General features: G+C 41.1%; 1 protein-coding gene across 1 annotated transcript in view; it reads right to left on the reverse strand.

Annotated features, from left to right (window-relative positions):
* Window positions 1-2,565: 2,565 nt before the first annotated feature.
* Window positions 2,566-14,277, reverse strand: part of TRPM5 (transient receptor potential cation channel subfamily M member 5) — a 54,933-nt gene continuing 43,221 nt past the window's right edge. Inside the window, exons 19-24 of the mRNA XM_077819948.1 lie at window positions 13,170-13,335; window positions 12,171-12,349; window positions 9,295-9,427; window positions 5,582-5,654; window positions 3,990-4,080; window positions 2,566-2,669 (exon numbers count right to left, since the gene is read on the reverse strand). Coding sequence (XP_077676074.1) covers window positions 2,566-2,669; window positions 3,990-4,080; window positions 5,582-5,654; window positions 9,295-9,427; window positions 12,171-12,349; window positions 13,170-13,335 — 746 coding nt within the window. The remainder of the gene's footprint in view (window positions 2,670-3,989; window positions 4,081-5,581; window positions 5,655-9,294; window positions 9,428-12,170; window positions 12,350-13,169; window positions 13,336-14,277) is intronic.

The following is a 14,277-nucleotide window of genomic DNA, read 5'->3' on the forward strand; positions in this document are numbered from 1 at the left end:
GTGCAACTTCACTAAATTAATTCATTGTAGCTAGAGATCCATCGCTTAAACCCTCATGCAAACTTGGGAACATTACTGATAGGGTGCTTGAAATCTCTAGAGAGAGAATTATTGGCTGCAGGACAGGAACTATGGCTGCTTTTTTGCTTGTGCAGTCCAGAGCGCCTGGTGGTTGCTTCCAGAAACCTATAATGTACAATGGGTAGAGGATGGGGCAATAGTGCCAGTCTTGTGAAACCGACCTTGTCCAGGACAGATTGGCTTGGAGTGCAACAATGAGGAACAATTCGTCTATGGATATTCATAGGACATACCTAGATACATAAATCCTGCTGGTTTGAAGGGGACATACAAAAATTCAGATGAGGTATAACTTCCAGAGTTGTCACCATATATTTTGCTTTCAAATAAGGATCTGAATTCACTGATGACATCAGTAATGACAGGAAGTGTTTTGGTTTGACAAACTGACTACTTCCTAAACACACAATGGCCTTAAAGCAGTAGCCATTGGTTCCACCTCTCTGTGCCTAAAGGTGAATGAACTTGTAGCATGGATGCCAAAACTACTCCCCTGTGTAGGCCACAGTGATATGGCACAGCTGACTTGAAAATAAAATGAGCAAATTCCTATAGTAGGAGGAAGTCCTCAACAGCTTTCTTTCCATTAACAAGAACCTCTTGCTTCTGAGCATAAAAGGCATTATGACCCGATCTTCCTTTTTTGTGGGTGAGTGTGGTGATGGTGGTTTTCTGAGATCAATAAACCTGACTGGGGAGGTGTGTAACTTACCAGGATCAGTATTTATGATACATAGGAGCCTACAGGTATAATATTTTCAAGGAAATCCAATTTAATTGAGGCCTGTCCATCCAAGAAAGACAGAAGTCCAGTACATTTTGCTAATAGTAGTGTTATTTCCATGAATCCAAAAGGTTGGGCACTATCTGTATAAAATTACAGGAAGAGAACCTTTTAAGTAGTAAAATTCGGTTTATTTGTGTATGCTGTCTCATACAAAAGTATAACAAGGTTTCACAGCCTATATATACAAATAAAGTCATAATGTCAACTATACAAGTGTAATATTTGTAGCTACTGTAATGAAAAGACAAACGGTGAAATGTTCATAGATCTAGTTTCTCGGAAAAACCATTGTGGGGTAGGATTTGATTTTTCAGAGTCAGACAAGAAGATGAGAAAAGTCGGAAGATTTCTTGGAGGTAAGGGAGCTGTTCCAACTTCTGGGGCTGCGTTGGGAGAGTTTCTGTTGCCCACTACTAAAGCAACACAGACAGCAGGCAGAAGTCTGGCACTCAGGGAGCGTAGTGGATAGAACCAAGGGGGTGAGGGTAGTAGAACAATTATGTACTTTGGGTTTTGAAATGGACATTAAGTCAGTGAAGACTTGAGGACAAAAGATGTTTCAGTTTCTGCATATGAGAGAAGTTAGGATTAAGGAAAGGCCATAAAGGAGGAAATTACCGTAGTCAAGATGAGGAGGAGATGCTGGAAAGTATAACCATTTGGGGATGAGAAAAACTATATCAGTGCAAAAATCTGGCCTCTATGCTGTTGAAGTCCTGAGTTATTTCCTGATTAGCTTTTGATTAACGATCTCTAGAGAAGTAAAGAGCCCATGAAACTGAGCTTTCTTCAGCAAACAGATGAGACGACTAATTTTACTGCGGTAAGTATCACGCTCTTTGTCAGAGTAATTCCTCTGGGAAGAATACAGGGAATAATAATCAAGAAATGAAGTCCGCAGTTAAAAAAAAAAGGGGGGGGGGGATTTGAGATGGGGATGGTATCTGGAAGGGACTGGAAGGCACAGAAGTGTTTTAGAAAATACAGTGATGGTATCAGTCTGGAGGGCATCAGAGAATGTACCGGGGGCAGTGAATATGTTTATTATCATGACTGATGAAGTAAAAGCTTGGAGGAAGTACACAGGCTACAAGAGTAGGGTAGAGGAGAGAGCCTTTATATGGCTAAAACAGGAGCTGCCAGTATGGATTAGATGGGAGGATAAGAACCAGGAAACGGGAGGTGGAGGAGAAGCTAGGAAAGGAGGATGCAACAAAGAGCGCATGCACGCAGATGTTACAGGAGATGAAGTGGTTCTGGAGTGTAGTGTGGGCCCTGTCTGGCAGCATGGCAGGCTTTTTGAGGATCCAGAGATTCATGCAGGACACGGTTGCAGGGCAAAGGAGGATGGAAGTCTGACATGGACAGAGAAGAGTTTTATATATCACAGGTGATTGCCTCTAACAATTGATCTGCTTTTCCTTAATGTGGGTAAATAGGTTAAGAGAAATATGGTAGGCACTCTGTGCGTAAGGGCAGGGGATGAAGTGGGGGAAAAAAAATCTCACTGCCCTGTTAACTACATATATAAATACAGTGAGAAGGAAATAGAAGACCTCTGATACAAAAATACATCAGTGGTGAAATCCTGGCCCCGCAACTTAATGGCAGTTTTGCCACTGACTTCAGTGGGGTTGGGATTTCACCCCAGAAGTACTTCAAAATGGCAAACTAATCTGAGGAAATGAGAACTTAATTTAATTATCAATGTACATCATGTCATTTTCAGACTCTTCTGTATGCTCTTTACTTTTGCTTCTTTCTGGTAGGATTGTTTGATTTGTGCTGGTATTCATAAAACCTAGCAGGATTTAAAAAAAAAATGCATTAGTTTAAAGTATTCTGAAAATAAGCTCTTACAATAACTTTTGGGGTCTTTGGGGAGCTCTACAAAATGTAAGCAGTTGGTGAAAAGCTATACTAGGCTGCACCATTTTTGCATTTTCCACTTCAGACAATAAAAACCTTTGTTTTAGTTTCTGGTCAATTTCAATTTCTGATTCTCATGCAGTGATAGTACTACAATGGTTGGGTAGAAAATGCTGCAAGGGAATTCTTGAAAAAGAATGGAAATATTTTTACATAATCTAATCTTGGGGTGTGTGGGGGGGTGGAATTTGCTATTACTGCCACTTTTAACAACGGTCCATTATTGCAAACTCTGTTGAGAGAAATAGAGGTATATGGACTTAGACTCAACCATCTCATGACTTTGTGTCGAGTGATCTGTGCTTTACTCCAGAAGTTGAACACTGAAAACTACTTTTAATGTTTGGAGAATCTTATGCTTTACTATGCAGATATTCTTGTGTGTTCCACATTACCACTTACATGACTGGGAAAATTTCAGTCAGTTGTGTTTATATTAGCTAGGATTGTGTAGTTTGTCATGGTAAACTTTGGGAAAAATCAGGGAGGAGAGATGGCAAAAAAGTCACAAGTCATAGATAGAGGCCCAGGCCCAGACAGCCGTTAAATGAGTAATCTGTAATGTTTTGAGACCTTTCCATGTCAAGACCTTGTGGAGTTCTTAGTTACCTCCCCTGATAGTATCAATTTTATTTATTTTATTTATTGACAGACAAGAAAGATTGGACATGGAAAACATCTATTAGGTCAGACTGTCCGCAGCCACAGTGCAAGATTGTTAATGTGTATTGCCTATTTCTTAGTCTGGACAAAATTTAAATGTCTCAAACAGTGAGGCTTCCCCTTCCAGTGTTACGAGGTCAGATCCTAAATTGGTGGAAGCAGGTATAACTTGGTTGAAGTCAATGGAGCGACACTGATTTACATCCTTTGATAATCTGGACAATTACTATTCTATTACAATTATTAAACATATTATGGTAATGCCTAGGGTTCAGCCAGGTTCGGGGCCCATTGTCCTAGGTACTGGATAAACCTGTAATAAATGAAAATCCCAGCCCCAAAGAGTCCATGTTGTAATATGTCTTGCTGTTGGGAAGCTTTTGCAGATCTGCAGTCAAAATGCTCCTTTTCATAATTTCATCCCCATTACCTCCCTACATAATTCCTCTTCCTCTTTGCCATTTACACCCTTTTACTGAATTGTTCACTTGCACTATTTTGCTTTGCAATTATCGTTTCAAATACTCACTTGTATATTTTGGAACTGGTCTATTGCACAAGAGGTTATTTTTGCTTAAAGTATCTGCCATGGAAGAAATAACAGCTGAACAGTAGTTAACCTACAAAACAAGTAGTGATTGCTATGTTAATTCAATTTCTGTAATCCTTCAGATTAATTATCCTTTGCAAGTCTAAAACGTTGAAAATCTAAGCAGTAATAATTAAACTTCATAAATAGCATTTCTATTTAATCAAATAGTCTGAGCCATAAATATCTACATTTCTATTCTTATATATACACAGATATCATCTGTAGGTGGCACAAACTTTCAACCAGAAAAACAGATGGCTGAATGTATCTAGCTTAAAATATTTCTTGAGTGTTGCTGTTGAATTTGGCCATCTAGCTTTACATGTGGTGTCAACATTGTTTATTGAATACAGAGTATTTTTAAGGAGCAGTGAAAAATGTATTGAAAAAAATTTCTGCAATAAAAGTAATAAGATAAGTCACAAGGCCAAAAGTCCACTGGGGAGCTCTAGTGACATGGAAAACAATAAATGTACTACTTAGTACGTGGATAGTGCTTAACATTTTAAAGCTGTTTTACAAATGTTAATGTTTATTTAAACACCAGCTGCTTGTCATCAGAAACTTAAGATGGAATTTCCTTGTATTATTAGTGTGGCATATTTGTAGGTTAGAATATCTCTTTGAAATGTCTTGAATTCAATATGCTAACAAGTCAGTGTAGATCATATCAGTGAAAATATAACTTATGTCAGCGGATGTGGGCATTTTCATAAACTATGTAGAATTTTAACATATGACACTGGCTGGCAGTTGGATTTTTTTTATATCTAAATAGTTAATTTTTATCTCTCTCAGAGCCATGATATTCAGCCTTAGGATAACACTGCAGGCATGAGCCTTTTTTTTTTTTTTAAACCAGCTGGAAATGGCATTTATGCTTTATATACAGTAGAATTTGGATTTATCAATATGCACTTTGAGTGACCATTGAGATCCGTGGATCAAATCTTACTTTCCAAAAGCTGATGCCCATGTGTTGTCCCCTTGCTTAAACTGCTCCATAGGGTCTTTGATTGCATGGAAGTGATTTCAGTTTCCCTATTTTCAAAGACTGGAAAATAGTTTCATGGGTTTTTGAATGTCACTTGACTGCTGTTAAGAGATTTAACAGTTCAATGGAGGGCTTCAAGGGTTAGGTTTAGGCAGAAAGCTACTTGAAGAGAATTGAACCGGCATTTACCTCAAGAGAACAGTCCACTGGAGGGAGAGGTTGGTGTGGCAGGACCAGCAGAATGAGAGAAATGCAGTTACCCTCCCCCTTGTCTCTAACATTTGGCTGGCCAGTGAAGATTTTCTCTCTCTCTCTCTCTCTCTCTTTTTCCACAGAAATAAACAATAAGGCCACCAGGGGCCCTAATGGTGACAGAATCCTCTTTCCTTTTGCCGTTGTAATGTAAAGTGAACCAGCTAAGGCCTACATGTCAACACCACCCCCTCCTTGTAGAGAAGGTCAAGGTCCAGTCCAAACAAAAAATGAAGAGAATATTAGCAAAAGCTCAACAAAGTATATAAAAAGTGTTACTTACTTGTGATTCTAGAGATCTAAGCCGTTTCTCTTGCTCTTTCATTCCACTAAAATATTTAGACAGGTTGTCCACCCTAATACAAATAAAGCAGAGACACGTACTGAGCAAAGACATCTGCAAATTACAGCTACGTAACTCTTAACAGACATAGAGCTAGACGCACAGCCCCACTTCTGCCTGCTTTGCACTGCTGAGGTAGGACCAAGCACCCAGAAGCCTGCCCTAAAGGGTCATTTGGGGATTCCCTGTGGCATAGAGAGAGGGTATAGTGAGAATGCAGGGGGTAGGGCTGGAGTACATTGCATTCTGGCCAGTCCTCACTGGGCTAATTGCCCCTAGGGAATCATTATATACTGGCATGAGTTAAAGCAGTCGTTAGGTTACTAGGACTTGTGCCATGACCCATTCAGTTTCCAACTGCTTCAGGAATCCAGGAAGGTGTAAAGCCAGCTGTAATTCCTTATCCCTCTTTCCACAGCAGCACCCCATGTGAGTTCAGAACTTGGAAGGATTGCACCTATAATATTTTTATCACCAGCGAAGAAGTACTAGCTGTTTCTTGGAACTTTTTCGAAGTGTTCTGTTTCCAGAAACTAGTTTCATACTTCTAATTAGTAATAATAAACCGCAAAATATCCATGCTAGCTCTTCCTTCCCCCATGAAGTCCAAAAGCTTCTTCTGAGCTCACGCGAATGTATCCAAACTATTTTAGGCCTCCCTGTCTGTACCCACTTCACCCGATGGCCCTTTCCCCAGACAGCTTCTTCCTCTCTTTCACCCTATACACACATATGCCTCAACGCAATCCCTAAAGGGTCCCCTGACTTCTAAATCCCTCTTCTGAATTCAGCTCTTTCAAATCTCTTCCTTCATTGGTGATATTCCTTGAGTATCTACATGGGAGGGTTCTTACTGACTGCTGGGTTTGGATCTAATGTATTCTGGCCTGGGGCTTCTGCCACTCAGGGGTCCAGAAATATGTTGCTGGTCTATGCTTCTTGGGAAGCTATGGATTTGATGAGATTTTTGGAGACAGGAGAATGGCCCTTTCAGTACAGCCAGAATTACTGCCAGCCACCAGCAAGGGTAGAAAGCCGAAAATGTGGTATTTATCTGAACCTTTACCAACTTCATAAAGTTTCTGGTTCTGTTTCAGATCAGGAGCTGAGAGGTTAAAACTGGTTCTTACTTATTCTCTCTTCCCCTCCACCCCCCAACAACCCCGACCCCACAAACCAGTAACTTTATCCCTAATTTACAATATTTAAAACTAACAATGGCATTATCAAAAAAAGGCTCTTTTAGGAGGCAATTAGATGCATTTTTATTGTTTGCTATAAGAGCTATTTGGCTCTGCTTGTCCATCTTGCTTATTCTCAGGGCCACAGTTCTAAAGTAAGTCTGTGATTCTTTGATGCCTCTGAAGTAAAAATAATCTAGTTGTTCTAAATTATTATGAATAAACAATCAAATCAGGCAGTTTTTTGATATAGATTAGGTGGAGGGGAAGATATTTCCCCTGCATATTCAAGTAGGCTGTTCTAGGCTCTGGCTATGATATAAATTAGGCCAAGGCTTGTTTGGAAAGAGCACTCAAAGCAAAACCATTAGACAGCATAGCTAATTGATTTCACTGCGGTCTGCTTATGCCAAAACTGAAGTTTGAATGAAACTTTTGCAACATGCTGGCTATCTTTCACAATAATAGTTATATGAAAGTTTCACAAGATACTGCATTTGAGTCATGTTATTAAATGCCTCCCCAAAGAAGGCTTACTCATGTTGCCTTAGGTGTTGCTTTACATGTATAGCTTACTTCTCCCTTAAAATAATGTGGTATACTTTTGGATAATAACTTAGTACTTCCCATCTTCAGAATGCTATATAAAAATCAACTCATCCTTACAATAGTCCTGTCAGATAATGTTCTCCTCCTCCTTTCATGTGGTGTAAATGGAGACTCAGCTAGGTTTAAAAAACACTATAGAACTAACATGACATTTGCTGCAATCATATTGTTCTGCCCTTGTTTGTTATACTGCTTCCCCCACCCCAGGCCTGTTTTCACTGTAAGATCTTTGGGGTAGAGGGTCTCTGTTACTCTGTTTGTACAATACCTAGTGCATTGAGGCCCCTTTCTTGACTGGTCCTTATGCACTACTGCAATAAATGTGATTAATAATTCCCTTGTGATAACAATGGGGAGCCGGTGTGAAAGTCAGGATCAGGAGTTCCTGACTTCAAGTCATATCCTCAGACCACTCGGCTACAGTGGTATTCATCAGAGGCAAGTCAAAGATCTTCACTCACAGGCAGGGACTCCGGGCGGCAGGAGCTGGTGCTCGCGCCACCCACCTGGTGTTTGGGGACTGCGGGGGGGCTGTGCTGCCCACCCTCTGGGATTGAGGCGGGCGGGCCATGCCACCCGGGGCTCCAGGGCTGGTGGAGCTCAGGCAGCCAGGGGCTGGGGAAGGGGCGGGCAAGGGCCTCTGGGCTCCGGCGGGGCCTTGGGCAAAAGGGGTGGGCTCGGTTGGGGCTAGCCTTCCTGAGTCCAGGGTTCACCTTCCCCCTAACTGTGAACATGGCCAGAATCAGAAGAACCACGGTTAAAGTACCATGTAAAAGCCTGTTCTTTTAGCATTTCCAGATTATGGATATGAGTTAACAGTGGGCCCTCATTGCCAAGAAGGCCAATGGCATATTGGGCTGTATTAGTAGGAGCATTGCCAGCAGATCGAGGGATGTGATCATTCCCCTCTATTCAGCATTTGTGAGGCCACACCTGGAATATTGCATCCAGTTTTGGTCCCCCCACTACAGAAGGGATGTGGACAAATTGAAGGGAGTCCAGCGGAAGGCAACGAAAATGATTAGAGGGCTGGAGCATATGACTTACGAGGAGAGGCTGAGGGAACTGGGCTTGTTTAGTCTGCAGAAGAGAAGAGTGAGGGAGGATTTGATAGCAGCCTTCAATTACCTGAAGGGGGGTTCCAAAGAGGATGGAGCTAGGCTGTTCTCAGTGGTGGCAGATGACGGAACAAGAAGCAATGGTCTCAAGTTGCAGTGGGGGAGGTCTAGGTTGGATATTAGGAAACACTATTTCACGAGGAGGGTGGTGAAGTACTGGAATGGGTTACCTAGGGAGGTGGTGGAATCTCCATCCTTTGCCCTGGTCTACACTGGTCTATGCGAATAGCGTAGCTGAAGTTGGCGTATCTTAGGTCGACCTACCTGGCCGTGAGGACGGCGGCAAGTCGACCGCTGCCACTCCCCATCGACTCCGCTTCCACCTCTCACGAGCTGGAGTTCCAGAGTCGACAGGGAGTGCGCTCGGGAATCGATTTATCGCGTCCAGATGAGATGCGATAAATCGATCCCTGATAGACTGATCACTACCCGTCGATCCAGCAGGTAGTGAAGACCTGTCCTTAGAGGTTTTTAAGGCCCGGCTTGACAAAGCCTTGGCTGGGATGATTTTGTTGGTGTTGGTCCTGCTTCGAGCAGGGGATTGGATTAGATTGACCTCCTGAGGTCTCTTCCAACCCTAGTATTTTATGATTCTATGGGGCGGGGCAGGGGTGGGGCAAGGGTGTTTGGTTTAGTGCAATTAGAAAGTTGGCAACCCTAATCCAAACCTTCAGAGCAACAAAGTTCACCGATCACTGCATCAAAAAGCAGGTTCAGAAGTGTTGAAAGATGAATAGAAATGTACTTGTTAAATGTTTTCTTTAGTCTCTCTTCGTTACTTTCTTTTTCCTTTTGTTCCAGGTTTGCAAGATAATTTTCCTTTTGGACCACCTCCCATGTTATGATTTTTTGATCCAGGCTGTCTGGCAGATCTCTTTCTGTGGAAAAAGACATAAAAAACACACCTTTATCAAAACACGTATGTGTGTTGGGGGCGGGGGGGGAAGAGATGTGTGTGTACAGGAAGGAAGGTTAGTGAGTTGCAGGTTTGCCATGCTAAAATTTGGGGGATAAATTGTGCATGTACTATGGCAGAAGTGTCAGGTTATAGTGTAAAGAATTGTGCCTTACCAGTTTTCCTTTAATTGCAAAGTTTAGAGTCATTTCTTCATTGTAAGGGTGTTGACCTTTCTAAAAAACTGTCTTTCCTTAGCCCAGATGTGACCTCATTCAAGACTGCTTTTATGAATGCCCCAGGCTTACTGATGCACAAATACTGCAGTTCTAAGCTATTAACAAATATTTTAGGTTGGTTACTCATTGACCGTCAGACCTTACCGATGCTCCCCAAATAGCAGTGAAGGAAAAAGAAAGACTCCAAGAGAGGAGTGAGCTGACTGGCAGTTAGAAATAGAGGCAGGACAGTCAGAAGCCCAGTCCTTCATTTACTTATTTGAGGTTTTACTTTGAAGGCAGGAAGCCCAGAAATACGCAGAGGCTCAAAGGTGTTAGGGAGAAAGAGCAGAAATGATCAAAAGAACTGGGAGGAAGGTTCTACAAAGAGAAAGTCTAAATACCTTTCCTTAGTTCCTAACTCCTCTTCTTCTCGCTCTAATCCCATCTATAAGGGGTTGACTCTTTGATTCCTTCTCCACTCCAGTCTGTCTTGAAGCACTTCCTCAAAGTCTGCAGCTAATTGAATCCTTTTGTATAACATCCAAGCCTCTAGTTACAGATCTTTCAACCCTTCCGTTACCCTCCATTTCTAAGTTTAACACCTTGTTTCCTATATAGTCTTATATGATCTTGTTTTCACATGCCCAAACCATCTAAGCCTGATTTCCTTCAGCTTTTCTGTATTTGGTACCACCTTTACGCTTTCCATAATTCATTTGCTCCAAACATGGTCCGCCCTTGTAACTCCAGGCATCCATCTCAACATTTTCATTTCCACTGTATTCAAGATTTGCTCCGGTCTGTTCCTCAGTTGTGCAGCATTCAGAGCCATACAAAGGCACAGGCCTAATTACCATCTTGTGGATCTTCACTTTGATAGATGTTCTCCTATTGCAAATAACTCTGCTCACTTCTCCCTGTTTGGTCCATGCGTTTCCTGTTCTGTTTCTACTGCCATTATCCTGTACTACCAAACTTGGGTACTTCCCCAGCTCCTAACATCCTTTACAAACTCAACACCCTGCTCTTGATGTGTGAGTGCTGATCACTTTAGCTGAAATTTATGTCAGGCTTTCTATTATAACCCCCGAACCCCCCATTGCAATTTTAGCCATACAACCACTGACAGTGAAACAATGGATACTAGTCTCTCTTGTATGGTTTGAGCATTGTTTTAAAGTAAAGAAACAATGTTTCAGTTACATTAACAGCAACAGAAAAGGAGGAGGAATCTGTTTTTTCAGGTTTGTTTAGTATATAGTATTGCTATTTCAACAGTGGAATTTTGCATGCAGCCAGTTGTTAAATGTTTAGTCTTTTTATACAATGTCCATTTCCTTCCATGATTTAAATGGGATTTAACCTGTGGAGATCTGGGTTCAAATGCACTTTATTGTCTAGGCTATAATAATAATTAATAAGCAGTATTCAAGCACTGCAAATAAAACATCATAAGCTCAGCCTCCTAATACTCAAATATAAATGCATTTATTTATTTGATTTATAAAGACAAATAGATGGCCATGGAAACCTCTGGGGAACTGGACATCCTTTAATTTCATAACAACATTTTAAATGCAGTGGACAGCTCACACAACTTCCACAAATGCCTGGGTAAAAAATGGACCTTGAGGGCTCACTTCTCTGGGCTCTGGCCCACCAGGGGAAGGAGTGAATTCAAAAGAGAATTCTTGCAGAGAATGCTCCGCAAGCAGCCCCCTCCTGTTTGACAGAGCTCCAGCTACCGTGGCACTACTGACCTTGACTACAGCAGTACGCCAAAGGATGGGAGAGGTGGTCTCTCAGGGAGCCAGGTCCCAAAACAATTTAGAGCATCACAGGTCAAACCCACCACCTGGAATTCTACTCCAAAGCACATTGGCAACCTGCACAAATGGAATGGGAGGGGTCTACTACAGGAGAAACATTAAATATTATTAAATTGTATGCACTCTTTATTAATAGAGGACACTGCAAAATGAGCATTAGAAGTTGAAGTATAGTGACTGCATATAAAAATATCTACCTTTAAAAATAATAAAGATGCTACCATTTCTGGCAATGTTCCCTCTTTTGCTCTCTAATGGGAAATTCCACTGGAGACAGTAGAACCCATACATGGTTTTAAGGATGCCCCCCTTTACACTATTTGCTAAAATTCAGAAGCAGATTAATAACAGAAATAGCAGCTTATTCATTAAAATTCTCCAATTTAAAAACATTATTACCAGCCTATTTACTCACCTTTAAAAGTACAAATGTGGCCATTTAATTATATTGTAGAAAGAAAAGTTGATGCCTTGTGGAAAACTCTAAACCCTCTTATTTTAGAAGCGAGATTATAAATCATATGTATTCGCACACTGTTTATGACTAAAGACATATCAATGAAAACAGAAGCTTTTGTTTTTTGAAAGTTTATTTGCTCTCCTCTGTTTCTTATTCACCACCTGTGGTCAGGCTCCTCTGAATCACCTGGTTGCTAGCTGTTTGTTAACAACTCACCCAGATGTTCCTTTTTGTGCTCCATCTTTTTAAAGATTCTTCGGAGAATCAGATGCATGTGGCTAATAATGATAAATGGCGGTGCCAAGGCTGGACGGCCATGGTATTCCACAATCAGGTTGTAACGCTGAAATTTCCAGAAGATGTCTGCGTTGCCTTGAACAACTTGAAAAGTATAACTTTAACCAAACAAAAAAAGTATGTTAAACTTTTCCCCCCATAATCCTAAAATTCATTGCTAAAAAATCAAAAGTATCATTTTCCCTTCAGTCTGAGTGAATGCCACCCCACTGCCATCACTCTCTCGTTGTTCCTCTTTAAAATAAAAGATAAAGTATGTGCACCTCATTAGAGATTACATTATTTGCAGTAATTGCCTTCAGACAGTAGACAATAAGACACAAGCCTTTTTAAAGGTGGTAACTGCAGTTTGCCAGAGTAAGGCTGTGGCCTGGTCTACACTTAAAAGTTAGCTTGGTATAACTATGTCGGTCAGGGCCATGAAAAATTCACATTCCATAGCTATGCCAACCTAACTTTTAAGTGTAGACCAAACCTATATCAGGCAACCATACTGAGCCAGATCTTCAGCTGGTGTAAATCAGCACAGATCCATTGACTTCAAGGGACTATGTCGGCCCCTAAACCAGTCAAGGGATTCCCCTATGAGAGGATCCTCTAGGGGCAAGTCTGCCAGGTTTACAGCTGCTTTCACCTGCAGATTTGTATATATGTAGATTTTAGCTGATTTTTTTTGGTAAAAAGGAGAACGTTTCTTTTGGTTTTTTTTCCTTTGAGGGAGATAGTGAAAGGGGGAGGGGAAATTAAAACCTGTGTGATCATAAAAGGACAAACTGAAGATTACCACTAATTAGTAGAATTGCTAATAGAGACAAAATGCTTAGATAAGCATTTATGTATATGTATGCATGCATTCTTAATAACCCTTCTCTTCCCACCCCACAATCCCCATCTCAGAATTAATTAATTGACACTTGCCTGAACATTGCAATCAGGAGATTCATAAGTAGCACATTGGTGACCAATAAGAAAATGACCAACAGAAGTATGACAAGCCAGTTGGCATAGGTATTAGAACATAATGGTGAATTTTCTTGTGGACTCTTCAGGGTAGAGGTACAGTTCTGAAGACGCATGCGAGATGCTGCAAATGGCGGGAGGTAGGAGGAAATAAAACAATAGTTTTATACGTCTACATTGCAATTTAAGCTGTAATTGTAGCGTGGGTAGGTATACCCACACTAGCTTTAACTGAGCTAGTACAAATAGCAGAAGCAGTGAAGATACTGTGGCACAAAGCCTGGTGCAAGCTAGGAACTTGAGTTACGTATCCAGCATCCCTGGTGGGCTTGTTCATCCCATTCAGATTTAATTTATGCCACCAGATCTTCACTATAATTGTCACCTGTGCAAGCCAGATTAAAGCTAGCATGGGTCTTCTTACCCCTACAACTATACCTTAAATGGCAGGGTGGACATACTCAGTGTGTTCTGCTGCCATGTTTAATCACTAAAATGGTCATGACAGCCTCTCAGTTTGTTTGCCATCAAGCTGATGGATTTTGCTCAGGAATTTAACATTATGCTTGAAGTTCGAGGTACTATATGTCATAGATAAGTAGAGTGTGAACAACGACTGAATTAGCATCCCTTAACCTGTCTTCTTTTAAGAATGAGAAACTCAGACAACAAACAATGCATTTTCTGTTAAGATACAAATCAAAAGCAGTGACTATTGATTACTTAATATGAGATATAATCTCTACTAGATGTAACCACCTGGGGAAACTCATTCTGAATGTATCAGGTTTACTAGACTTCAAGCCCCACTGAGGGTGCTTACATCAAGAGCCAGGTTTGTAGCTTCAGCTCTTAGAAGAATGACTCTCTACTGCTTGAGCTACAGGAATAATTCCTTCATCTGAAAGCAGCAGATGACTCAGCTTTTTAGGTGGACTAGAAGGTAACAAAGAGCCAATGTTTCTAGTGTGGGTTCAATATACACATCCATAATGTGCCTTTACTTTAGAAATGTGAGGGATATGCAGCTACAGCAGGACTTAATTGTCAGAGCTACAGATCTTTG

Source organism: Eretmochelys imbricata, chromosome 6 (assembly GCF_965152235.1).
Source record: "Eretmochelys imbricata isolate rEreImb1 chromosome 6, rEreImb1.hap1, whole genome shotgun sequence".
NCBI classification, from domain to species: domain Eukaryota; kingdom Metazoa; phylum Chordata; order Testudines; family Cheloniidae; genus Eretmochelys; species Eretmochelys imbricata.